Below are 25,167 nucleotides of genomic sequence, written 5' to 3'. Positions count from 1 at the left end.
ACAAGTTATAAAGTAAGAAGATAAAACTTTTAATTTTTAAGTTGTTTTCCCAAAGAATCATGTTTTGAAGCACACTGCTTAGCACCAGTGGTTTCCTTTAACTCTTCCCTAAAAAAAAAGTCCAGGTTGATTGTCTATTTTTTGCCAATATACTGCAAAATTTAAACCTAGAAAATTAACATCTTTAAATTACACATGATTTTGCTAAACATATGAATACTGGATCTCCAGTCAAAGCTGATAGTTTATGATTAAAATTAAACTTTATGACCTCTTTGACTGCTGCTTTCATTTTTTTCTTTAGAGTACATTTAAGACCTAAAATGATAGGTATCTAATTTAATTGTTTGCTAAAAGCAGACAAAAATCTCTAACATAATAAAAAATTTCTAAGATATAAGAATATGAGGAACAGTTCTAGGCTCAATGTACTTAAATCCCCCAAATATTAGACCATAGCAACCCTCTCCGTACCATGTATATACCTGGCTCCCCTACCCATGCAAGCAAAATCCAAGTGGGTAGTCTGGACTTCCACCCTAGTGAAGCTACAAGGTGGCATCTCAACACCTAACTGGGTTAGAGTCAAAGAAGGCTAAGTAGACAAGTAGGGAGCCATGATAATGGTGTCAGTGGAGACCACCTAGAGAGCCTAGATTTCCACCCACACAGGAAGTAATCCAGTGTTACTTACTCCTTCTCCTAGTTGGCTAGTGTCAAAGGAGGCCTAGTGGAAAATCAGGACTTTTCCCATTGCCCAGAGGTGAGAAGACCACTCCCACTGCAGTGTCACTGGAGACCATATGGGAAACTGAAACTGCCACCCTAGCCTAGCAGTTGCTGTGGCTAAGGAAATAGCTCTGATTTAAGTTCCAGATCTGAGTCTCTGTGTCCGCAGTCCAACATGGAGGGAAGCAGTTCTCAAAGGTTGTAATCTCTTTTACAAAGGACTTCAAAGAGCTTTTGCTTATGTCTATCAATATTTATTATATTAGAAATTAAAACTAAACAACTTTTTTTCTTTTTCTTTCTTTTTTTTTTTTCAGACATAGTCTTGCTCTGTCTCCCAGGCTAGAGTGCAGTGGCACAGTCGCAGCTCACTGCAACCTCCACCTCTTGGGTTCAAGCGATTCTCTTGCCTCAGCCTCCCATGTAGCTGGGATTAAGGTGCATGCCACCATGCCCAGCTAATTTTTTATTTTTAGTAGACGTGGGGTTTTGCCATGTTGGCCAGGCTGATCTCAAACTTCTGACCTCAAGTGATCTGCCCACCTTGGCCTCCCAAAGTGCTGGGATTATAGGTGTGAGTCACCACGGCTGGCCAAAACTGAGCAACTTTTAAAACAAGGGACACACAGTATATATTCCATCAGTCACAGCAATGACATCTCACAAGTCATGTAACCTCTGGAAAACTCCACTGTACACTCATAAGTGAATGTGAGTGAAAAGGGCAAATAACATCTTACTATTATCACTAAAACAGTTTTGGCCTTGTAGATCCCTTGCAAGAGTCTCATGGATTCCTGCACCACATTTTGCAAAGTGCAGCTACAGGGGGATACTAAAAGCAAGTCCATGATACAGTGTCATAAATTATAAGGCACAGCTAGCAAGCAATAAAGTTAGAGCAGTAGGGAAGAAACAGACCACAAAAGGACTTGTAGACTCCTCATATTTAAAGTGTGGTCCAAGGACCGGCAAGCAAGATCTACATTTCCTGGGAAGATATCCACATATCGGATATCCAGAATCTCAGGCCCCACCCTAGAGCAAGTAAATCAGAATCTTCACTTTAACAAGACTTAAGGTGATTCACAAGCACATTAGAGTTGAACTGTTATGTAAACCATGGAAAATAACTGGGACTTTATCCTATCCTGAAGGCAATGAAGAACCTTATATATTATGAAGTTGAATATCATTTAAAGGGTACATTACTTACCATCCAAAGAAGGATATTTAACCTAAACAAATGCCTTTTAAGACAATATTACCATTACAGTTACATCTACATAATATTCAGCTTCATTTTTACAAATTATTTAATGTTTTGAAACTGTTATTAAAATCAAAAATTCAAAATCAAACATATTTTTCAAAATATTCAATAAGAATCAACATAGATCAGTTTCAGTTTATTATTAATTTAAATTCCCTGAGATACTACCAGGCCATTATTTTTCCAACACTTTCTTCTCTGCTAACACCCTCTATTCCCTTCTCAGTTACTGAGCAGTAATTTATTTATTATAGAAGAGCAAAGAGAAAGCATTACTTTTCAGTGTCCCCAACATTTAATGCCCTTTTAGAAAGTGTTTTTATTAATGCCTAACACATGATCATGTAGTTAGCAAGCACTCAGACATAAGCTAATGGATAATGCACTAGGGAAAATGTGATGCGCTTCTCACAAGGAATGTGAGATTCTATACAGAAGACAGTACACCCAAACACTACATGATGACGATGTTTTTTATTTGCTGAGCATGTTTTTTATTTGCTGAGGATGACCTGGGATTTGCAGTTTGCTATTAGGTTGCCACGGTAACTTGCATCTAACAGACACTGAAGGATCCCATCTTTTAAAATAGGAATCACTTTGTAATTTAATGATGATGGATTTTCAAACACAGATTCGAATGTCTAGAGCGTCAGATACAGATTAAAATAGTAAAATTGTTTCCAAAAGGCTAAAGAGACATACTTACAGATGCAAAGAAAAATATTTTAATTATCCTGGAATAAAAAAAGGAGAAGAAAGGCTCCTCTGGGATTTTCAATGTATCCATAAAGCTCGTCATAGTTTTTAATATTTCTTTACTTATTTATAATTAAAAAAAAACAGAATTAAAGAACACCTCATTTCTCCCTTACAAGATACAAGCAGGAACAATGAAGATTATCAATAAAATAATAAGTTCAAGAAGAAAAATTAATGGCCAGGTGTGGTGGTTCACGCCTGTAATACCAGCACTTTGGGAGGCCAAGGCAGGCGGATCACGAGATCAGGAGTTCGAGACCAGACTGGCCAATATGGTGAAACCCCCGTCTCTACTAAAAACACAAAAATTAGTCAGGCGTGGTGGCACGCGCCTGTAGTCCCAGCTACTGGGGAGGCTGAGGCAGAAGAATGGCTTGAACCCGGGAGGTGGAGGTTGCAGTGAGCCGAGACTGTGCCACTGCACTCCAGCCTGGATGACAGAGCGAGACTCCGTCTCAAAAAAAAAAAAAAAAATTAATAACCAAGAGTTCATTATAGCATGTAGATGCATAGGAAATTTGATAGAGATCATGCATTTTAACAGAATTCTAAATTTTATTAAGTATCTAATAATTCATATTTCCCATTAATACCAAATTAGGAACTAAGAGTAGTGACACACATAACAGAATTAGAATTTAATAAAAAACAGTGTTACCATTTTTTAAAAAAGGCAAATTACTACTACTTCTGAATCTGCCCTGGACTGTGTTTACCACATCCTCAATTCTACTCTGCTTACCACAACAGACATTTATTCTACGGTAAACAACTTCATTTTGAATGTGCTTAATTAAGTCCACTGCTTGGAATATATCATGAAATTATATGAGACTTATTCATTAAGTCCATCCATCTAAAATTTCAGGATCAGCAAAACTGGGAAGTATAAAGCACAGCATTTCAGTTAATAAAATCTGAACCCTTAGATTTCTGTACTGAAAACATCCTGTGGCTCAATACAGACAATAGATGAAACAGAAAGTAAGAATAGTAGAAGAAGAGATGAGCTGCTAAACAAAAGCAGTGGTAATATCAGGGACAAAGGGAAGAGATAAAACAAGAGATTTAAAAGACTGAATTAGTAGAACTGGTGAGTACAAATGGGTGAGTAGAATTAACATCTGTTGAATAACTACATACTTAGCTTTTGAGATGAACACTTTCTATTTCCTTTGATCCCCAACATCTTTATGAGATAAATATTGCCCTTATTTTTACAAAAGGAGAGACTGAGGCACAAGTAAATGACTTGAATTTATGTAGCTACAACTTAATTCTAACATACAAAGGCTTCTATAGCTCTAACATAGCAGAGCTCAGATCCAAATCCAGGTTTGTGAAAACCCAGTCAAACCTCTTTAACGCCCAGGTTCCTACTGGCATAAACTGAAGTTTGACAGTTAATTATTCATAGAGAGTGAAACTGGCTATTAATCTGTCCTTCATCTTGTCTATCCTTCATTAAACTTAAAAAAAAGATTCCATTATTGGCTGGGCGCGGTGGCTCACGCCTGTAATCTCAGTACTTTGGGAAGCCAAGGCAGGCGGATCACCTAAGGTCAGGAGTTCAAGACCAGCCTGGCCAACATGGTGAAACCCCATCTCTACTAAAAATACAAAAAAAATTAGCTGGGTTTGGTGGCGCATGCCTGTAATCCCAGCTACACAGGAGGTTGAGGCAGGAGAATCACTTGAACCTGAGAGGCAGAGGTTGCAGTGAGCCGAAATTGTGTCACTGCCCTCCTCCAGCCTGGGCACCAAGAGTGAACAGCTGTCTCAAAAAAAAAAAAGATTCTCTGATGTTACTATTAAAGTCAATCAAAACTTTGGGTGTGCTTTGTAAAATTTCATTTTGTGTTTCATCTTCACACTTAATACTAAATGCCATTATAAGTTGATGGAACAGGTTTGGCAAGTAGGGAGAATGAAATATTTATTTTATTTGAAAACACTGAGTTTGGGCTGGGCTCAGTGGCTCACGCTTTGTCATCCCAGCACTTTGGGAGGCCGAGATGGGTGGATCACTTGAGGTAAGGAGCTCAAGACCAGCCAGCCCAATGTGGTGAAACCCCATCTCTACTAAAAACTCTACTACAAATACAAAATTAGCCAGGTGTGGTGGTGCATGCCTGTAATCCCAGCTACTCCGGAGGCTGAGGCAGGAGAATCGCTTGAACCCGGGAGGCACGATCGCGACACGGTACTCCAACCTGGGCGACAAGAGTGAAACTGTCTCAAACAAAAAAAAAAAAGGGGAAAAAGAAAGAAAGAAAGAAAACACTGAGTTTGAAGTGCTCCTAAGGTATTTGAGATAGAGGCCAGTCAGTAGTAAAGTATACTCTGCAATAGAGAAAGATTTGTGGGTGGAGCTAAGAAAGCTACTGGAAGTAGTTTGAATTTGGTGACCAAGAAAAGCATGCTCAGAGAGAAAAGATGTTAACTTATTTAAATAGTGGATCAAAAATGCTAACATTAACCTAAGCAACTACACTTGACCCTCGGTCAGCTGGACTTATCGTTGTGTATAAAGAATTATGGCATTTAATTGTGTCTTAAATATAATACAAGCTATCATGGTAAAATTTTGAATTACTTACTAATTCCTAAAAGTAAGCCAAGTACAGCTTTAATTATTTTTCCTAACTTTGGTCTAAAAATGACAGTCAAGATTTAGGTAGGTTTTACATAAAATTCTACAGATTCAGTAAAATACACTCAGTAAAATAAACCTTTGGGGAATAAAACTTGTTTTTCACTGTAATACCTTTAACATGACCTGTGTACTTTTTGCCAGGCTCAATACGAAGTGCTTTATACGGATTGTAGACAGATGTCGATATATAACTACATAACTTTCTCTTCCTCTCTGTCTCCACATATTTAAGAATCCTGTCAGCTAGGTACAGTCAATCCCTAAGAATTGGTTCCAAAAGGACAGCCGCTCTCTCTCACTCAGATACCAAAATCCACAGATGCTCAAGTCCCTTATATGAAATGGTGTCATATTTGCATATAACCTCCCCACATACTTAAAAGTTATCTCTAGATTACTTATACAACCTAATACAATGCAAATGCTACGTGAATAGTTGTTATACTGTACTGTTTAGGGAATAATGACAAGAACAAAAAAAAGTCTGTGCAACCATCCACTTTTTTTCCTCTGAAATATTTGCAGTCCCTTGATTGAGTCCACGGATACAGAGGATGCACTGATAACTAACTGTATTATTTCTTCCAACTTGCATAAGAAGAACTGAAACTTAAAGAGGTGGTACCAACCTGCTCAGAATCACACAATTCTGGCTCTTTGTGATATAAATACACGTTTTTAGGCAATATACTAGTGGTCTCCAAACGTTTTGTACTTGCACCCATTAAGCAAAAGAAATTCGAAATACACGTTCCAACATAAAATTAACACCCTATGTTTCACGTAGAAATCGAATGAAATAAAGTAAATCTAAATAGAAGTTCTAATATGTTCCCTCTCTACCCACACACTCATGGAACAAACTGCATGCCACTGTATATACTATTGTACATGTTAAAAGATCATACAGCAACCATATAAAAGTCAGGAGATTTGGGTTTTTCTTTTTTCCTTTCAATATATATTACTGAGAAGTTTGCCTTTAAAACACTGGCTTTTAATCTCCTACTCGTGAAATATGCAGAGTAATAAGCGCTCACAAAACTTCTGTCTTGAGGGCTTAAACACCAAATGATTGTCCTAAGAATTTTCACAGTATTACCTCAAACCCTATTGGTTCAACAACCTTTCTCTACCCTAGAGTCCTGTTTTCCGCAAATCCCAATTGGGATTCTTCTCCGGTTCATTTCCGTAAGAAATGAGGGCAAAGAAATGCCATCAATAAACCTTTGAACACGTGTTAATTTTTCTAGATAATACAGTTTGCATTTTCGTAAAACTGGGCTTTAATGACAAATCCGATTTCAGTGATCTTTGCATACACCCTTTAAACACACCAGTTGCCGCCTGCGAGGTATCATCAGACTCATGCTAAGAGCCCCGCCCTACCCCAGCTTTCTCCAGACCTCTCCCCGCTTTACAGTTATTCGCCACAGCCCGGGGGAGTCTGGGGACGGCCGCCTGGGAGGGGACGGCCGCCTGGGAGAGAACGGCCCCGAGCAGACGCCAGGTTTCCCGCGGCTCAGGAGACCGGTGCCGCCTCGGAGAGCGCGCGAAGGTGCCGCCGGCCGCCCGACCCGCCCGAGGAACGGACATCTCGCGACCGGGCCCGCAAGGGCGACCAGGAACACCGTCGCAGCTCAGCTGACCCTGCCTCTCCCAAGTGGCTGGGGGTCGCCAGCCAAGGCGGCAGCGGGCGGAGGATGAACCCCGGAGCAAGGGAAAGCGACAACGCGCGCCTTCACCCTACCGCCAGCAAGTCGAAGTCTCCCAAAGGAACCCGATCGGCGGGGCTGCCGTGGTACGACCGGCCGCTAAGGCCACCCTGAGGGCGTCTCGACCTCGGCTGACCGCCGCTGGCCCGCTGGGAACCGCGTGCCGGCCGCAGGAGAAGGTAGAATCCCGGGAGCCCAGGCGCCCACCGCGGGACTAACCGCGCCTGCGCCCCTCCCTCCCTCCCTCCCTTCGGGCTCCGCCCGCGCCTGCGCAGTTGCGGGATTTTCGCGCCGCCGGAGTCTGAGAGGCCGGAAGTTCCCCTTAGTGGGTGGGGGAAGCTGGTAGGCACGGGCGGCTCCGCAGTGACCGGACTCGGGGGAGGCGAGTGATTTGCCTAAGTAAAAGGGAAAGACAACTGAGCGCCCCCGGCGGCGGGTCTACGCATGCGTCCGCTGGGCCGGCTGGGAGCCGGCAAGGGCAAGCCGAGCGGGCCCCACTGAGCGAAAGGGGTCAGTCACTTCCCGGAAGAGGCGGGGCCGCGCGGGCCCGGCGCCGGATTCGAAACGCTTCCTGGTGATCCTGGGCCTGGCGGCTGAGCCCGGGGCGCTAGTCTTTGCTTGGGTAAAGAAACAGGACTTTCCTTTTTTTTTTCCTTTTGAGAAAATTCAGAAATTTGGAGGCACAGTAGTTAGGATTCAGGCCAAACTGGTAAATGACGAAGGGGCTTCTTCCAGAGCCAAGGAGGAAGGGTTGTCCGGGTAAGTCCCGCGGAACGTGGAGAGACCGCGCCGCCCGGGTCCTCCCACTGGTTCCTTTGATCATCTGGCTTAGGGACGAGCTCTTTGTTCGCTGCTCCTCCGAAAACGCCTTCAATGACTCCCTTTGAATAAAGTAGGAAGTCCGAACCGAGCCGCCAGGCCGCGACCTGGCCCCTGTTTTCCACTCGCGAGGGCCCTGCGTTACCCCGCCCCGGGAAAGCTGCGCGTTCTCCGGCCGCTCGCGCTTGGCCGAAGCTGCTGGGTCCCGTTGTACTTCCCCCGGGCATGCGATGGGGATAATTCCCACGCCTCGCTCAAAGCTATCCCGGGCGAGCCCTCCCTGGTCCCCATAGGCACAGTTGGGTGTTCCCTTTTCCGTGTTAACCTTGTATTTCGGATATAGTTCTGTTATAGTAATTACTTTTAAGAGATTGTAGTTGTTTATTTACAATCGGTCCTTCCCCCACGGTAACCTAGAGTGTAAACCCCCTAAATAAACGTCAGAAGTAATGAAGTCTTACTTCCTTGGCTTAGGTTTCAGCGCCCTTCTCAACCCCACACTACCCCTTCAGTCTTTACACAAACCCTTCCCATGAATATGCTGACCTAGCAAGTAACCTACTTTTCATACTCCAAAATCTTCTCTTCTGTGTGGGGAAAATAATGCATTGACTGCCACCTCACCCCACCTCCAAATAAATTGATGTTGAAATTCTGGCCTCCAGTAATGGAATTCTTTACATCAAAGTCACTTTTTATTTCTAAAAGTAATCCCATATATATTATATTCCTACTGTGGCCCTTGCCATGGATCAACAAAAAATATGACATAGTCAAAATAGACCAAAACATGTGGCCTTGTTGTAACCAATGGGAAACACAGTTGGGAGGTCCCTACTTACATGTCACTTGCTTCAGGAACCGTTCCTTGATTCCTAAGTGGGGGACCTTTTTTCCTGAATACAACTATAGCTTGCTTTCTTACCTCTTAAGCCCTTTTTATCTGCAGTCTCACCCTACTAAGGTCTTTAAATGCAGAGCTTGATCTTCTTCCATTATTGTATCTCCAGCACCTATAAAGCATTCCTGTTAAATAGTAGACATTTAGTGAGTATTTATTGATAGGCGTGAATTATGTCTCAACGTTTAGGCTAAATTCATATGAAAGTAAAATTGAAAAAATAATTTTAAAGAACAGCATTAGTTACTGAGATTATGTGGTAAATCCCTTAAAATATAATCTTGCATTGAAATAGTTTTCACCGTTTACCAATCTTTATATGAATATATACTCATCTAAATGGAAATTGGGAAATTTAAGCATTTTCTGCTTTTCCAAAGTAAATATTCTAATGTTTTTCTTAAAGCTGAACTAAATTGCAAAACTTGCTTTAATAAAGTGTGTGTTTTTGCATCAGTTAAGCCCCTGACCTCTTTGTGTTCTTTAAATTTGATTCATTAGTGGAATTAACAAGGTTCTGTGTTTTTCTCACCTCATTCAGTTTTATAATTAACCAATAAAAGCTTATTAGCTTTTAAGGAAGTTTTAGGAACTTAAATTGATTTATGGGCACCATATGGTTACATCAAAGGACTTGTTTTTGTTTTAACTGGAAGTGGATTCTTAAGTCCTTTAAGATGGAAATTTATGTTCTTTCTATTATACCAAGCAATACTTTCTGAAATAGAGTGATTTTTTTTATTCCACGCTACCAGTTGGTCATGCAATTCAATATTAAATACTAGATTACAGATATTAGAATCTTGTAATGCATCTGGTTTAATACCTGTCATTTTGTAGAACGGTTAAATGTCTTCCCAAGGTCATACACCTAATCAGTGGTATGTTCAAAACCCAAATCCTAGGCTTTCTATCTGAAGTCCATTGCTTATGAAGTGGTTTGCTATGTGTTCTGACTTTGTTGATTCAAATAAGTAAGCTAAATAAATTTAAGCCATTAATAGGTTTATAAAGTTATTTGCTATATGTTGTTCTTACGTCATTGATTCATGTAAGTAGACTTGTGTGACAGCTAATTCTTAAAAAATTATGAAGATGTTAGACTTCTTTTGATATATATATGTTGATTGTATGAACAGATTGACATCAATGTAATTATTCATTATAAAAGATTTGAGTGGGAACTCACCAAATCCCACACCAAAAAAATTTAAAATTTTACCATAGTAAAAAAAACTAAAAAGCAAGATGAAATTATACATAGTTCTTGGTGTAGTATTTTTAATTTATATTATTTATTTTTATAGAAATGGGGTCTCACCATTTTGCCAGGCTGGTCTCAAACTCCTGGACTCAGGCGATCCGCCTGCCTCAGCCTCCCAAAGTGCCAGGATTATAGGCATGAGCTACCATGCCCGGCTGGTGTAGTATTTTTAAATTTTACTTAATGCTGAGCCATTTTCAAATAACCTCATCACGTTGATTATGACCTCATGCAAGAACCATCTGTTCTATCTTTCAGTGTACTTGTACTTTAATATCTTAGAAGCTATTGCATTCTGTCCTTTTTTGGAATGTTTTATGCTTTTACAGTCTTAACCATTGCTTCTTAATATCACTTCTGAGGAACAGCTGGTGCAAAGAACATGTGATAAGGAATGGAAAACGATTGATGATGGAAACAGAGATTTGGGGTTAATTGCATTCTTAAAATATTATGATGTTCTTTCTAATAAAATGTACATTTCACATAATTTTCCTCTTTCAGAATTAACCATGGTTAATCGTTCTTTAAACCAGGTTTGCTTCCGACAAAAGAAATGAAATAATAAAAACTAAATTCTAACTGTAGTAATCATGTGATATTAAAGATATTATTTATGGGGTTAGTTAAAAGCCCTCTTTATCTTGCTTAGGGGTTTCCAATAATCGAATCAGTGCTGGACTTTTTTTTTTTAGGCATGGCTGCCCCCCGTTAATAATATATTTAATTAAAAGCTTTACAAAATGATCCTAATATACTTGAAATACTTAGAGGACTGCAGTTTATAAAATCAAGAGTCTACCTTATTGCTGTTTCATTTTTTTTTTTACCATAACCCTCAGAAGGAATACAATTAACATCACAGTCCTGTATATAAATGTGTGTTTATGTGTGCCATCATAAACATCACTGCACTAGGTGGCAATCTTCACTACTATTCATTTGTGTATGTGTAGTCAACCCACGAAAGGAATCATTAGAAACAGGGTAGGAATGTTGAACCTTAGAACTGGAAGTTGCCAGAGAAAATATGTGCCCTGGCCAACTCCACAGGACTAGTTCTAAGCAATCTGAAGGAAACCAGAAAATGTGAATTTCTCTTTCCTCAAAAAGCTATATACTGAAGTAGTATTTAATATTCAAGTACTTGTAAATTTGCAGAACAGTACTTTCTAATTTGACCCATGAATTCTATTTAAATTTGTCACTTAATATTTAGCCAAGAAGCAAACCATCTAAAAAGATTTCTGGTTTATTTCTCCAACTCCTAATAAATAGGGTCACATATTTTTTAACTTTTTTCTAATTTGAAAAGTAATACAGGCATATGGTATTTTAAAAATGAAACAACACAAAGGGATATGTTTTGAAAAGTGGTTCTTGCCATCCCTGAACTGTAATCATCCCTAACATATTCATACCTGTTTTCATTTTAAAAGTTAGATCAGTTTTTTTATTAGTACATATATTTCTATCCTACTGATTTATTTGCTATATCATCTAATTTAGTTTGAATATTGCATAATTTACTTAATTAGTCCTCTATGCAGACCTAGCTCTTCTCAGTGTCTACTATTATAAACAATGCTACAGTGAATATTGTTGTATAAATCCATATGTACCACATAACATATCTTAAATTCCTGGAAGAGATATTGCTAAACCAGAAGATAACCTGCATTTAAAATTTTGACTGCTGGGGTCAGGGTCACATTTAAATGAAATTAGAACAAAGGAATTGCATAATTTTCTTCGATAGCAATCTATTCCAGTATGCACCGTGAGTCACGAAGGAAAGCAAAACTGTCAATAATTTTCTTCTCAGACTTCCGGTTTAATGTGTTCTGATGGGTTAATAATTTGTCTCATTTCTCTTCATAATAATGACTTTGAGAATATGTGTACCCCACTCTTTTTCCAGAATTAACCACAACTTTTCACAGTAACTGAATTAATGCCACAATGGTACATTCAACCAGTGGGGCTTCAGGATGTGAAATAGACAATATTAGTTCTGGGCCACTGTTACTACCAAATACTTTCTTTACCTTTAAGTCTGTATATTTTTATCTGTAAAGTGACATCCATAGATGTCACTGTACACTTCATAGAAATGAGTACACAGAATAATACTCATGGCAGGGCTGGGTGTGGTTGCTCACGCCTGTAATCCCAGCACTTTGGGAGGCTGAGGCAGGCAGATCACTTGAACCTGGGAGGCAGAGGTTGCACTGAGCCGAGATCTTGCCACTGCACTCCAGCCAGCGTGACAGAGCGAGACCCTGTCTCAAAAAAAAAAAAAAAAAAAAAGGAATAATACTTACGGCGGCACTGGCCACACTGTAAAATTCAGGTTCAGAAAAACAGGGTAAGTCACAGACAGCAATCCTTCCAGCATTTATTTTCTTTGCACCCATGTGCAATTTGAGAAAATTTACCTTTAGAACGAACTCTGTTAAAGGTACAGACAATACAGTACTTTTTATTCAGAAGGTTTCTGCATAAAGGTGATAGTCTTTTGACTTAATATATTCTTGTCTCCTGCCTTGTGTTTCTGGAATGAATTAAGGTCATTATTTAGAGGATAATCTGGGTTGTATTTGTGTCATCAGATTGAATTTTCATTGCACATGCTACTTAATGTCTTTACCAAATAATAACAAAGGGAAAGAAAACCAAATATAGATGTATAATAAGGAAAAGCTGGCCTATAGAAAATACCAAACCAGATAATAGTAGCAAAGTTTAAGCCAATTTTGTTTTTAAAATGTCATGTACATGGAAAAAGGTTTAACTTTAGTTTTCTTTGGGTGGTGGTTAAAAGTTATAAGTGATTAAAAGTTTTTTTCTTTTTCTGCAATGAACATTATGTGACTTTGCAATTTAAAAAGCCAACGCCCTTTTAAGAAAGTTATGTCCATCAGTATTCCTCCAACTTCATTTTCTCTCTTGTTTCTTCTTCCCTCACTTTTCTAAGTTTTCCTTTATTAACCCCATTTTTCTTTAGTTTGTTTGCATGCTTCCTTGCTTTTGTTTTTTTTGTTTTTCCTGGGTATGATAGAGAATCAGTCCCATTTTCTAAGTATGTAAATCAAGGAGTGAATTTTCAAGTAGACAAAATTGATTTACAGCATCCTTGCATTCGCTACCCATCTCTGCATTTGTTAGCTCTTGTTTTTAGCTGGGAAAAAGCCAGTTACCGCCATTTTAACATTTCAGGTGTTCTTGATTCATTTTGAAAAGCTGACTGATGAAAGAAATAAGGAGTATCCTCTATGAATTATCCTGAACTGGCTTATATTGTTTGAATTCCTGCTATGAGCTTCTGTTTCTTTAACAATATTTTGTAAAGTGTGTTTCACATAACAGCAGATAATCACCAGAATGGGAGTGAATGACTTGTGGCAAATTTTGGAGCCTGTTAAGCAACACATCCCCTTGTGTAATCTTGCTGGGAAAACCATTGCAGTTGATCTGAGTCTCTGGGTGTGTGAGGCACAGACAGTCAAAAAAATGATGGGCAGCGTCATGAAGCCCCACCTCAGGTATAGTAAAAGCTCTTAGAGTATAAATGTATGATGTATAAACAGTCTTGGTGTCTTGATTTTGTTTCACCTTTTTTTTTTCTTTTGTTGTTGTTATTCTTTTACATTTTGAGGTTTCAAGATCTATTTAACATGTCTAGATTCACCATCTTTATATTAAGGACTCAGATTTGTACCTCTTACCCTTTGAGCTCCAGACTCACATAGCCATCTCCTACTTAACGTATCCACTAGGATGCTTCAGATACTAAAAGCCGGAGATTTGGGAGACATTTTCTCCCTATTTTACTTCTCTCCACATCTAATCCATCAGTAAGTCTTGCCAGTTCTACCTCCAAAATATACTTTGTGTTCACAAACTTATCTCAGTGTCCAGAGGCACCACCTCAGTCTATGCCAACCTCATCTCTCATCTATACTCCTGAAGTGCCATCTTCACTGGTTTCTTGCTCTTGGCCTCCCCTACCCCAAACTGTTTTCCACATAGCAATTAGAATAATCATAAATCTTTGTTGCTTAAAAATATTCAGTGGTTTGGCCTGGTGCAGTGGCTCACGCCTGTAATCCCAGCACTTTGGGAGGCTGAGGCAGGTGGATCACGAAGTCAGGAGTTTGAGACCAGCCTGGCCAAGATGGAGAAACCCCATCTCTACTAAAAATAAAAAAATTAGTTGGGTATGGTGGCGGGTGCCTGTAATCCCAGCTACTTGGGATGCTGAGGCAGGAAAATCACTTGAACCTGGGAGGCGGAGGTTGCAGTGAGCCGAGATCACACCACTGCACTCCAGTCTAGGCAACAGAGTGAGACTCCGTCTCAAAAAAAAAAAAAAAAAAAAAAAAATCAGTGGTTTTGGCCAGGCACAGTGGCTCACACTTGTATTCCTAGCACTTTGCGAGGCTGAGATGGGCGGATTATTTGAGCTCATGAGTTCAAGACCAGCCTGGGCAACATGGTGAAACCTCATCTCTACAAAAAATACAGAAAATTAGCCAGGCATGGTGGCACACACCTGTAGTCCCAGCTGCTTGGGGACTGAGGCAGGAAGATCACTTGAGCTGGGAGATTGAGGCTGCACTGAGACAAGATCATGCCACTGCACTCCAGCCTGGGTGACAGAGTGAGACTCTATCAAAGAAAAAAAAAAATTCAGTGGTTTTCCACTCTAATTAAAACCTTAAATAAAATGTTATTACATTAATGTTTTTGATACTAGTCTAATGTTCTTGCCTTTGTGTTATACTATTTTGACTTTTACTATCAGTGTGTGATGATTAATATATTACTAATTTATATATTTAAGGAACTTATTTTTTCGTATCTCATATTTAACACAAATGGATGTAAAACTGGTATTTGTTATGGAAGGGGAACCACCAAAGCTGAAAGCTGATGTCATAAGCAAGAGGAATCAGACTCGGTATGGGTCATCTGGAAAATCGTGGTCTCAGAAAACAGGGAGATCACATTTTAAATCAGTCTTAAGAGAGGTAAGCATTCAGATTTGATTCAGTAATTCTGATTTGAATTAAAGGGTGCATTTTACTCTTAATAGTTTGTCATCTTTAATACTTATTAATTTTATTGTGACTAGCAGGGCAGTGTGCATAGAGAAAAGAGTTTATTTTTTAGAGTGAAATTGACCTGAGTTTCATTCCTGGCACTGGTATGTAGAAATTCTGAGACATTGAGCAAAATTTGTAACCTATCTCTACCTTGTATGTTACCTTGTGAAATGACAACAGTAATACTCAGCAGGGATGCGATAAAAATAAGAGAAAGTATATCTAAAGCAACAGTACATAGTAGGAACTTGATCTTATTACCTTTTATAATACCTTCAGGACTTAAAGAATTCCCAGAATACATGAGATCTCATTAATTCGTACGTCACTCATTCAGAATTCATGATAGTTTATATACAGAGTACATATTTGGCTTCCCTTAGGGCTTGTAATTTTAAAAACTGCTGTTACGTTATAATGTATCATTTGTATGTTACTTTAATATTGCTATATTTTATATTTGTATAAAACTTAAGAAAGAAATCACCTATATTATATAATTAAAACAATAGGAAGCTTTTTTTTTGTCTGTTTTCTTTTTGTTGTTGTTGTTGTGTTTTTTTGAGATGGAGTCTTGCTCTGTCGCCCAGGCCGGAGTGCAGTGGTGCAATCTGGGCTCACTGCAAGCTCCGCCTCCTGGTTTCTCACCATTCTCCTGCCTCAGCCTCCCGAGTAGCTGGGACTACAGGCGCCTGCCATCACACCCAGCTAATTTTTTTTTGTTTTTTTTAGTAGAGACAGGGTTTCACCATGTTAGCCAGAATGGTCTCGATCTCCTGACTTTGTGATCCGCCCGCCTTGGCTTCCCAAAGTGCTAGGATTACAGGCGTGAGCCACCACGCCCGGCCTTTTTTGTCTGTTTTCAAATGTGTGTATTTTTAAAGAGTTGTAGTAGTACACATGATTTTTAACCTGGCCTTTTCACTTAATGCTTCATGTTGTCATATTTTCCTTTTGTCACATTCTAATCAAAATCATAACTTGTAGTGGTTGTGCAACATGTATGAAGCTATGAATCATACCCCTGATTGTATATGTTATTTACTTTTTTAGTTTTTCTCTACTATACATGAAAGTGTGATTAACATTTGTTGTGTATATAATGTTTTCTTGTGATTTGAAATTTTAGATAAAATTACCCAATGTTGGATTGATGGGTCAAAGTTTTGGAATGATTTTATTGCTCTTGCTGATTAATTTCTGCTAATGCAGATGGTCAGAGAAGCAGTGTCAGTGTACTCACAAGAACATTGATGTTAGGAGGCTTGTCTTTGTAATATTTAGTGTGCAACAATGAAGATATTTGATATGCATTTGTCTTTTAATAATAAGGTTAAACATTTCACCTATTTTTAGTCCCCCTTTGGGTAATGGCTATCATGTCCTTTACCTACTTACCTCTTGAGGTTTTAATTTTTCTTTTGTGCAAGTTCTTTATGTATTAAGGATATAAGCTTTTATCATATTTGCTTTGAATTTGTTTTTCTTTTTTAGTTAAAAAATTATGCCATTTTTCTCCTCTTTTGAAATTTTATTTTCTACTCTTACGTTTAAAAATAGTTTTCATAAATCAATTAGTGAATATTCCACCCTAATGACTATCAGCAGTTGAAGAAAATATCTGTGCTGAGTTCTAATTACTTCTTGTATAATCAGTTCCTGGAAATATTCATGGTCCTCAATCTTAGAGTGTTAAAGAACCAGCATAAAACAAAAAAAGAGATGTCCGTCTCTTCTTAAGAAAATTGCTCCATTCCTGTTTCTTTATTGCTGCAGTAATTATGGTGTTCTTAGGCATTTTGTGTCAGTTTAGTATTGCCTGTCTATTAGTCATTTTTATATTTCTGTACTCTTCAGTTACTAGGCCCTGCTTCCTCCTAATCCACTGCTATCTTTTAGGTATTCGCATGAAAAGCACAAATTAGTCATCCTCCAATACCACCTCCACCCCACATGGTAGAGACATAGAGTGGGAAAAATTGCAACAGCCTTATAGGAAATTCTGTGCTGGTTCTTTGAAAAAATTTGAAGTGGCAAATAGTACAAGAAATTGAAATAACTGTATTATGAAAGGCTATTTTTTACTTAGGGGTAAAGTCGAAGCAACACTGTCACAAAACTGTCTCTCTAAAATCACGGGGCCAACGTCCTGAAAAGTGATATTTTTCAACATAGTACTTTGACTTTTTGAACCTTGTCCACCTTGGGCAACATCTGACAGAGGTATTTATTATGTAATGTGACGTGGAAGTGATTAATCAAAGCAAGAGATGATATTTATTCTATCAGTCTCTAGAAACTACGAGTAAGTAGCCTTTTCTCCCCACCATACTCAGTAGTCCCTGATAGAGAATGAAACATGACAAAAAAGAATGGTGTATGACAAGAAAGAATGAACTAGGCTCTAAGGCCAGACTACAAGCTACCCAGCTGGGTTAAAATCAGAAACCAAAGGAAACTCACAGCAAATTATTTGTGCATCAGCAAAATGATGTAATCATTCTGCACAAACATTTGATTTCCTAGGAGGACACTGACAGCTGACTCCTCCACAGTTTCCCACAATATGAGAGTTTCATTGTACAGGGAAGGCAAGATGAGAAAAAATGCAAACATTAAAATTCAGGCCAAAACTGTATGATAGCATCTTCTTTGGAAGTACACATATTGGGTTGACCATCATGTGAGAAAAATTATTGAAGTCTTGTAGACGTAAATCTTAATATGATTAATTATTATTTAAAGATATTTTCAGAATCTGACTATAATAGCAATGAAATGTGAATATGGATTACTTTGTAATTAACATTAAAATCTTAATTTTTTATTACAGAAAATTTAAATCAACACAAAAGTAACCCATCACCAATCTTAAACCATTATCTTGGCTCATCTTGTTTCATCTATTCCCCTATCTACACATCATTTTGAAGCAAATCCTAGACATAATATTGTATCATTCCCATATTTCATCTTTTCTAAAAGATGATTCCTAAAAAATAGAAAGAAACAAAACCACAATATAATTTTTATTAGCACACGTGAAAGTTTGGCAGTTCATTCCTTAAAGCCCTCAAATATTCAGTCATTGTTCAAATTTCCAAGTGTTTCTTAAATATCGTAATTTTTAAAACACCAAAATAGCTACTATTAATATTTGTAATACAGAAATAGGTTTAATAGTAAATAAATGAGCAGTGAAAACATTCTTTAACATCTTGCACCTGCTTTTTTTTCAGTGCCTCCATATGCTCGAATGCTTAGGAATCCCCTGGGTTCAGGCTGCTGGGGAAGCTGAAGCCATGTGTGCTTATCTCAATGCTGGTGGTCATGTCGATGGCTGCCTCACCAATGACGGAGATACTTTCCTTTATGGGGCCCAGACGGTTTACAGGAATTTCACTATGAATACAAAGGTGTTTATTTTCTTTCTCTTTTTCAGCATTTGTTTACAAACTACCTTTTTTAAAGAGCTGATTAAATGAAATAGTAGATATAAAATGCTTACTGTAATGCCTTGCACATAGCAATTGCTAAATAAAATGCTTACTATTATTAAAAATCATTGCCACATAGTTCATTCTCTTCAAAATGTGGATTTATCTCATAAGAACTTGACTTGTTTGTTTCACATGGTTTGATTCTAAATCATTTTCAAAAATACATCACGAATTGCATATGAAAATGTGTTGCTTTGATCCTGAATTTCCAGTTTAGTGTTACATCCTCAGAAATACCTCCAAATATGCAAAGAAAGATATATAAAGATGTTCACTGTAGCATTGTTAATAATTACAAAAATTTGGCAAGCAGCCCGAGTGCTCATTGATAGGGACATGGTTAAATCCTTCACACTTACTGGTTCCCGGTTGGAGAGATACTGCCGGGAGACATTTTGGTTGTAACAGTTCAGGCTTGGGCAAAGGAGACTATAGATATGTGATGGCTTGGTGCCAACCAAACTAAACCTTCTGCCAGACATTTCTGTTATCCCTCCCGAAATGCTAATATTAGCACCCCCATTGAGAAACACTGTTTCAGAGTCCATATGATGTAATACAGTGCGGTCATTGAAAAGGCTATTATTGACATAAAAGATATCCAGACATATTAATGGTGGAAAATTTCTCAAAATAGTATTTTTATATAATCCTACTTTTACTTAAAAACGTAATTAACAATAAATATTCATATATATATATCAAAGGAGATGGTTTTTTGGAAGAATATGCACCAAGCTATTAATGATAGTTTAGGCAGCGCAATTACGGGGAATGTTTACTTTCTATTATATATATATATATGTTACAGTGTTTTATTTTGTAAGATGGAAAGCTACATTTTTTAGACACCAGAAAGCAATAAAATGGAAAAAATTGGCTAGCATAGTTATTTTTAAGCCATTTTTGAAACTACAACTTTATTTTCATATATTGAAATGTCAGAGTCTATAAAGATTCTGCTGATCAGGATAATTTTCTTATATAAATTTTTTGGAATAATTAAACTTTTTTTCTTTTTTTGAGACTTAGTCTCACTGTGTTGCCTAGTCTGAATTGCAGTGGTGTAATCTCGGCTCACTGCAACCTCCTCCTTCCAGGTTCAAGTAATTCTTGTGCCTCCCGAGTAACCCGGACTACAAGCACATGCCACCACACCTGGCTAATTTTTTTTGTATTTTTAGTACAGATGGGGTTTCACCATGTTGGCCAGGCTGGTCTCAAACTCCTGACCTCAAGTGATACACCCACCTTGGCCTCTGAGAGTGCTGGGATTACAGACATAAGCCACCATGCCCAGCCTGGAATAAGTAAACATTTAAAGATAACATTGACAAATTATTTTTGTAATGTTGTTTAATGTATAAATATGTACTTTTTGAGGATTAAACTAAATCTGTTCTTTAGGACCCACATGTTGACTGTTACACAATGTCATCTATCAAGAGTAAACTAGGTTTGGATAGAGATGCTCTGGTTGGATTAGCAATACTTCTTGGCTGTGATTATCTCCCAAAGGTAAGCTGAAATTGTCATATTTATTTGCTATTCATAAAGTCTTTTTCATACTTTATGTGCTGCATAAATATGAATATAATATGGCTATATGATTAAAAATCGAATTTAAAATATAATTTCAGGCATAATAAGCTATTCAGTGACTAAAATAATCAGCATTTCAGATGGCACTAAAAAGCTGACTTGTGACACTTAATATTATAAGCAAGAATAGAATAACGTAGTACCACAGCTTGAATCTCAGTAAACCGTTACTCTAGATTAAGAGATTCACATTTATGTTTGACTATCTTTTTAAATAAATATAGGAGTTATTCTATTCTTGTATTATGCCATTGTTTCTTTCACTCTTTTTTCTATTTTTTAGTTTTCAGTATTCTTTGTGCACATGCTCAATGCTATTACTGTTGCTAAGTCACGTGATCATTGGGATAAGCCATTCATATTTCCATGCCTCTCAGCGTTGTGCTGGGTTTTGCTCATGGAAATATTTATATCTTAAGATGCACAATCTAGTGCTCTGTAACAAATAGGTATAACAGGTGAGTGATGAGTTAAGTATCATGAGAATAATCCCATGTTTTTAAATGTAGTGTTTAAAAATATAAAATGACTGGTATTGTAGGTCTTACTATGTAGTTCCCTTATTATGTTCCTATTGATCATTTCTGTATCCTTACAAATCCCTCATTTTACCTGTATTCCCAAGAGAAGTATAAAGAAGAATGACATGTAATTTTTTTTCCATCTAAGCTCAGGAGAAAGGAAAATATAGCAGGATAATAAAATTATTAAGCCTAATTTATAATTTATATCATGAAAGAACTTTTTTTAAACTGTTAGGAAAAGAAAGCAGGAGGAATGAAACTTTTAAATACCACAAACCATTATTTTGTTGTAATTCTCCTTCTAAAGTAAAAGACGATTTCCTAAATAAAATTATATCATAATTAAAATCTATAAACAGCCCAATGTTTAATTTAAGAAAAAATTTGCTGACTTGAACTCACAGAAACCAACTTTAGCTACAGTGGTATTTAAATTATGCATTAGCCATAGCTATATTGACCTTTTGTGTTTTTTAAAACCAAAACTGCTATGTATTTACATTGTTCTACTTAAAGACTTTTAAGACTATGTACTAACTTGATTTGCCTTCAAAAACTTAAAGCAAATGCTAATACCAGAAGAACGATGATATTCAAGATATCTAATAACGTGTATGCCAAAGACATAGGCAATAGAGACGGAAGAGACTTCTGAGTATCCCTGCTGTGCCATAGACTCTCTTTTTAGTAGCTGGATTCTGGGTACAGGTGGATTGGGAAGTGTTCAGATTAGATGGGACATTCCTGTGCAGGCAGATACTCAGAATGCTTGGGCAGTAGCTATTTACTAACCAGTTATCACAAGTGTGTCAATCCTAGTGCGCACTGGTTAAATAACAGCTCTGCTTATGAGGACATATTCATACACTTATAGGGGCTGGAAGACTCAGTTTAAATCAGAAATTGTGACAGGAATATACGTTAAGGCATATCATTTTTGTATATTGGAAATTCACACTTTAAATTTTCTTAAGTTTTTAATTTCAAGAGTTAACTTAAAACTTCCTTTGTTCTCTGTTTGTCTGGGTTTTGGAATATTAAATGTTCATGTAATTAAATGAACTTGCTTTTTCCTGATTACAAACATAAAGTTAGGTTAAATTAAAATATTATCCAAATAATTAACATAGTAAATGAAAGCCCTCTATAATTATGACCCTCCCTTCCCTAAAATAAACACCATCAGTGGTTTAGTATATAACTCGCTGAAATTTTTGTTTACATAGATAACAGTGTAATTGTCATTTACTTTACAAATCCTGATCATATACACTATTGTGCAGTTTTTGTTTTATGCATAGCAGTGTATCTTGCACATCTTTTCCTATCTTTATTGAAGAGTTACCTCATTCTTTCAGCTGCAGACTCTTCCGTTCAATTAATGTACTTTTAACCATTCCTAGTGATTAACATTGGAATTATTTTTTTTTCCACTTTCTGAAAGGGAGTCCCTGGAGTTGGAAAAGAGCAAGCATTAAAACTTATACAGATTTTGAAAGGGCAAAGTTTACTTCAGAGGTAACTAATAATTACTTTCTCTTGTGACATTGAACTTTTATTCTTGCTGAACTTAATAACGAATAGTACAAGAAACAATTGTTTTCCAAAAAAGGGTTTTGTATTTTTAAACTGACCTATATTTTGATTTAAGATAATTTATTTTTATTTATTTTGAAATTTTCCAAAGGAAGGATGAGAATACATGTTGTAAGCCGTATTGCATTTTTTTTTTTTCTTTTTTTTGGAGACAAGGTCTCACTGTGTCGCCCAGGCTGCAGTGCAGTGGCGCAATCACTGCTCACTGCAATCTCAACCTGCCGGAGTCAAGTGATCCTCCCAGTTCAGCCTCCTGAGTAACTGGGACAACAGATATGCACCACTGTGCCCAGCCATCATACTGCATTTAAAATATACATATTATTTATATTAAACATGTTAATATATTAATTTTTAAATTTTTTTTTTTTTTGTAGAGATAGGGTCTCCATATGTTGCCCAGGTTGGTCTTGAACTCCTGGGCTCAAGTGATCCCCCTGCCTTGGTTTCCCAAAGTGTTAGGATTACAGGCATGAGCCACGATGCCCAGCCACCATACTGCATTTAAAAAAATCTATTGTTAGCTCACTAAACACATTTAGTACAATGTCAAGTGCATTTATGTACGACCATGGGCATTTTGCCACTAGCTGTTTTAAACCCTTTTACCAAAAGGTAAAGATAAACATGACATTAAAATAATTTTGTATTTAATACTTTGATATTGTATTTAATACTTTGATGTTGTATTTTCTTTCTGTAAATGAAATGTCTGTGGCATGTTGTAAATATTTAATAATAAGCAACATTAATTGAAATCTCACTCGACTGGCCTTTGCTTTATAGCTACATATTTAATAATAACATTAATTCATTTAGTCTCTATAGTTTGAGGATTCAAAACAAGATGCAGATTATATAGAAGTTAACAAACTATGCTATTTACTATCTCAAAAACACATGAATTATATTTACTGATGAAAGCAATGCTTGATAAAAATTAATATTAATGATGATAGGTATAGAATTAATAAGAAAGGAACTAGGACACTGGGAAACTTAAAACAGTCTTGGCCTCCAGCAGGTTCGAGATGGCAAGTGCCTGAAAAAAATGTTAAGAGGTAAAAATGAAAAAGGAATGACCATGAAAAATACATCGAATCACTGTATTCTTTCCTATGATACTTCTCTTTTAGCTGTAAAACTGTTGATAAATCTAAGACTTCAATAAATCCATTATTGACATCAGTTATTACTATGCCCAAGTAAGAAAGAAAAGGTATAATTTGGCATGGGGGTGAGTTAGGGAATCATTTGGGAATTGTAAAAAATAATATAAAGAAGGAAAAGCAAGTGAATATAACACCTGGCTAACTCCAAACCATTCTTATTGAAACAGTTTCAGCAAATAAGCACTGTTGACACTTGAAAATAATAAAATTACATTTATTTTATAATTATCTATTATTCTGTTTTATATACTGACTTTTCCTCTCAGTTATTTTTAATTTTTGCAGTGCTATTCTTTATCTGGAAGCAATTAATGCTAATTTTTAACAGGCTTGTACTTGGTCTTTGTAGTAAATGAGTCAGAAATTCCAGAAGCTAAATAGTAACTCTTAAGTACCAGATACTGCACAATGACCTGAAGAGATAATTTAGCTTTTATAAAAACTTCAACTTGTGTAAGTAGAGGAACATAATTCAGAACACATATGTTTTATGATTAATACCTAACCATACCCTTTGTGGCTTTATGTTAACCTGGAACTTTAGCCAAAAACAAAATTAACTTTTAATTAGTAGAAATCTTTATAGTACTATACATTTTTCTTAAAATCTTTTATGAAGCAGGTAATGTTTTGCTCTTTGCACAAGTGATTAATTTTATATATTAGTCTTTACTCTTCTTTCTGATATAGAGAAATGTTCATGATTCTGTTTTGTACTCTGGCACACAGAGAAGAGATCAAAAGGAGACATTCACAAATCAATCTACTCACATATTGCTGCCTAACTTAAGATTCTTCAAAAAAAAAAAAAAAAAGGTTGATTGGAGATATATATATACACACATATACATATACACATATATATATATACATACATATATATATATACACACAATTTTTTTTAATAGAGATACAGATATATAGATACACACATATACTCTCTCTCCTGTCTTGCAGTTCTGCTGTCCTTGGGCCTTGGGGCCACATTTAAAGCTTGTGACTGAGGGTTTTCCCACACTAGGCCAGCAACTTTATCAGCCACCAAAGGGAAAATAATTAGGTAGGTGAAAGTGAATAGATCAGCCTGATATTCGAGAACATACCGTTTTTGTGACCTAATTTTTTTTCCTTTTTTAAAAACCACTTTCTATTAAAGGTTTAATCGGTGGAATGAAACATCTTGTAACTCTAGTCCACAACCGCTAGTCACTAAAAAACTGGCTCATTGTTCCGTATGTTCCCATCCAGGTAAGGAGACATAGGGAATGGTTATTAGTATCTCATACCCATGTTTTAATTCCTGTTCACATAGTACTTTTTACATACCAATATTAATAATACTCTGAAGGGTTTTACATTGTCTTCTCCACTAGATTGGGAATTCCTTGCAGTCAGGAGTTTTGTTATATACACATAGTAGTCACTCAGTAAATGTTTATTGAAACCAATAATGTGATATAGATGATAAATATAGGATAAGTACGTTTCAAACTATGATACCAAATTACTTAGATCTTAAAACTATGTTTTCAATATAGAAATCCAT

At 36.9% G+C, this 25,167-nt stretch overlaps 2 protein-coding genes across 12 annotated transcripts in view; one reads left to right on the top strand and one right to left on the bottom strand.

The window, feature by feature from the left end:
• The window catches only part of SMC6 (structural maintenance of chromosomes 6), a 135,409-nt gene that overhangs the window by 81,270 nt on the left and 28,972 nt on the right, over nt 1-25,167 (bottom strand). Inside the window, exon 2 of one of the 3 annotated variants that reach the window (XM_054548361.2) lies at nt 8,880-8,980. The gene's annotated coding sequence lies outside the window, so the exon portion shown is untranslated. Of the gene's footprint in view, nt 1-7,170; nt 7,404-8,879; nt 8,981-25,167 lie in introns of those variants that run through there. The other 2 variants (XM_002812267.6, XM_054548362.2) reach the window with 2 other exon arrangements.
• The window catches only part of GEN1 (GEN1 Holliday junction 5' flap endonuclease), a 31,300-nt gene continuing 13,547 nt past the window's right edge, over nt 7,415-25,167 (top strand). The window contains exons 1-8 of one of the 9 annotated variants that reach the window (XM_054548365.2): nt 7,658-7,757; nt 13,489-13,664; nt 13,899-13,976; nt 14,966-15,152; nt 18,467-18,643; nt 20,135-20,245; nt 22,298-22,371; nt 24,778-24,869. In XM_054548365.2, the coding sequence (XP_054404340.1) occupies nt 13,504-13,664; nt 13,899-13,976; nt 14,966-15,152; nt 18,467-18,643; nt 20,135-20,245; nt 22,298-22,371; nt 24,778-24,869 (880 nt within the window). In that variant the 5' untranslated portion in view covers nt 7,658-7,757; nt 13,489-13,503. Of the gene's footprint in view, nt 7,758-7,803; nt 7,895-13,471; nt 13,665-13,777; nt 13,977-14,965; nt 15,153-18,466; nt 18,644-20,134; nt 20,246-22,297; nt 22,372-24,777; nt 24,870-25,167 lie in introns of those variants that run through there. The other 8 variants (XM_054548363.2, XM_054548364.2, XM_063713777.1 and 5 more) reach the window with 8 other exon arrangements.

Source organism: Pongo abelii, chromosome 12 (genome assembly GCF_028885655.2).
Source record: "Pongo abelii isolate AG06213 chromosome 12, NHGRI_mPonAbe1-v2.0_pri, whole genome shotgun sequence".
NCBI classification, from domain to species: Eukaryota; Metazoa; Chordata; class Mammalia; order Primates; family Hominidae; genus Pongo; species Pongo abelii.
This window is presented reverse-complemented; position numbering and strand designations above follow the sequence as displayed.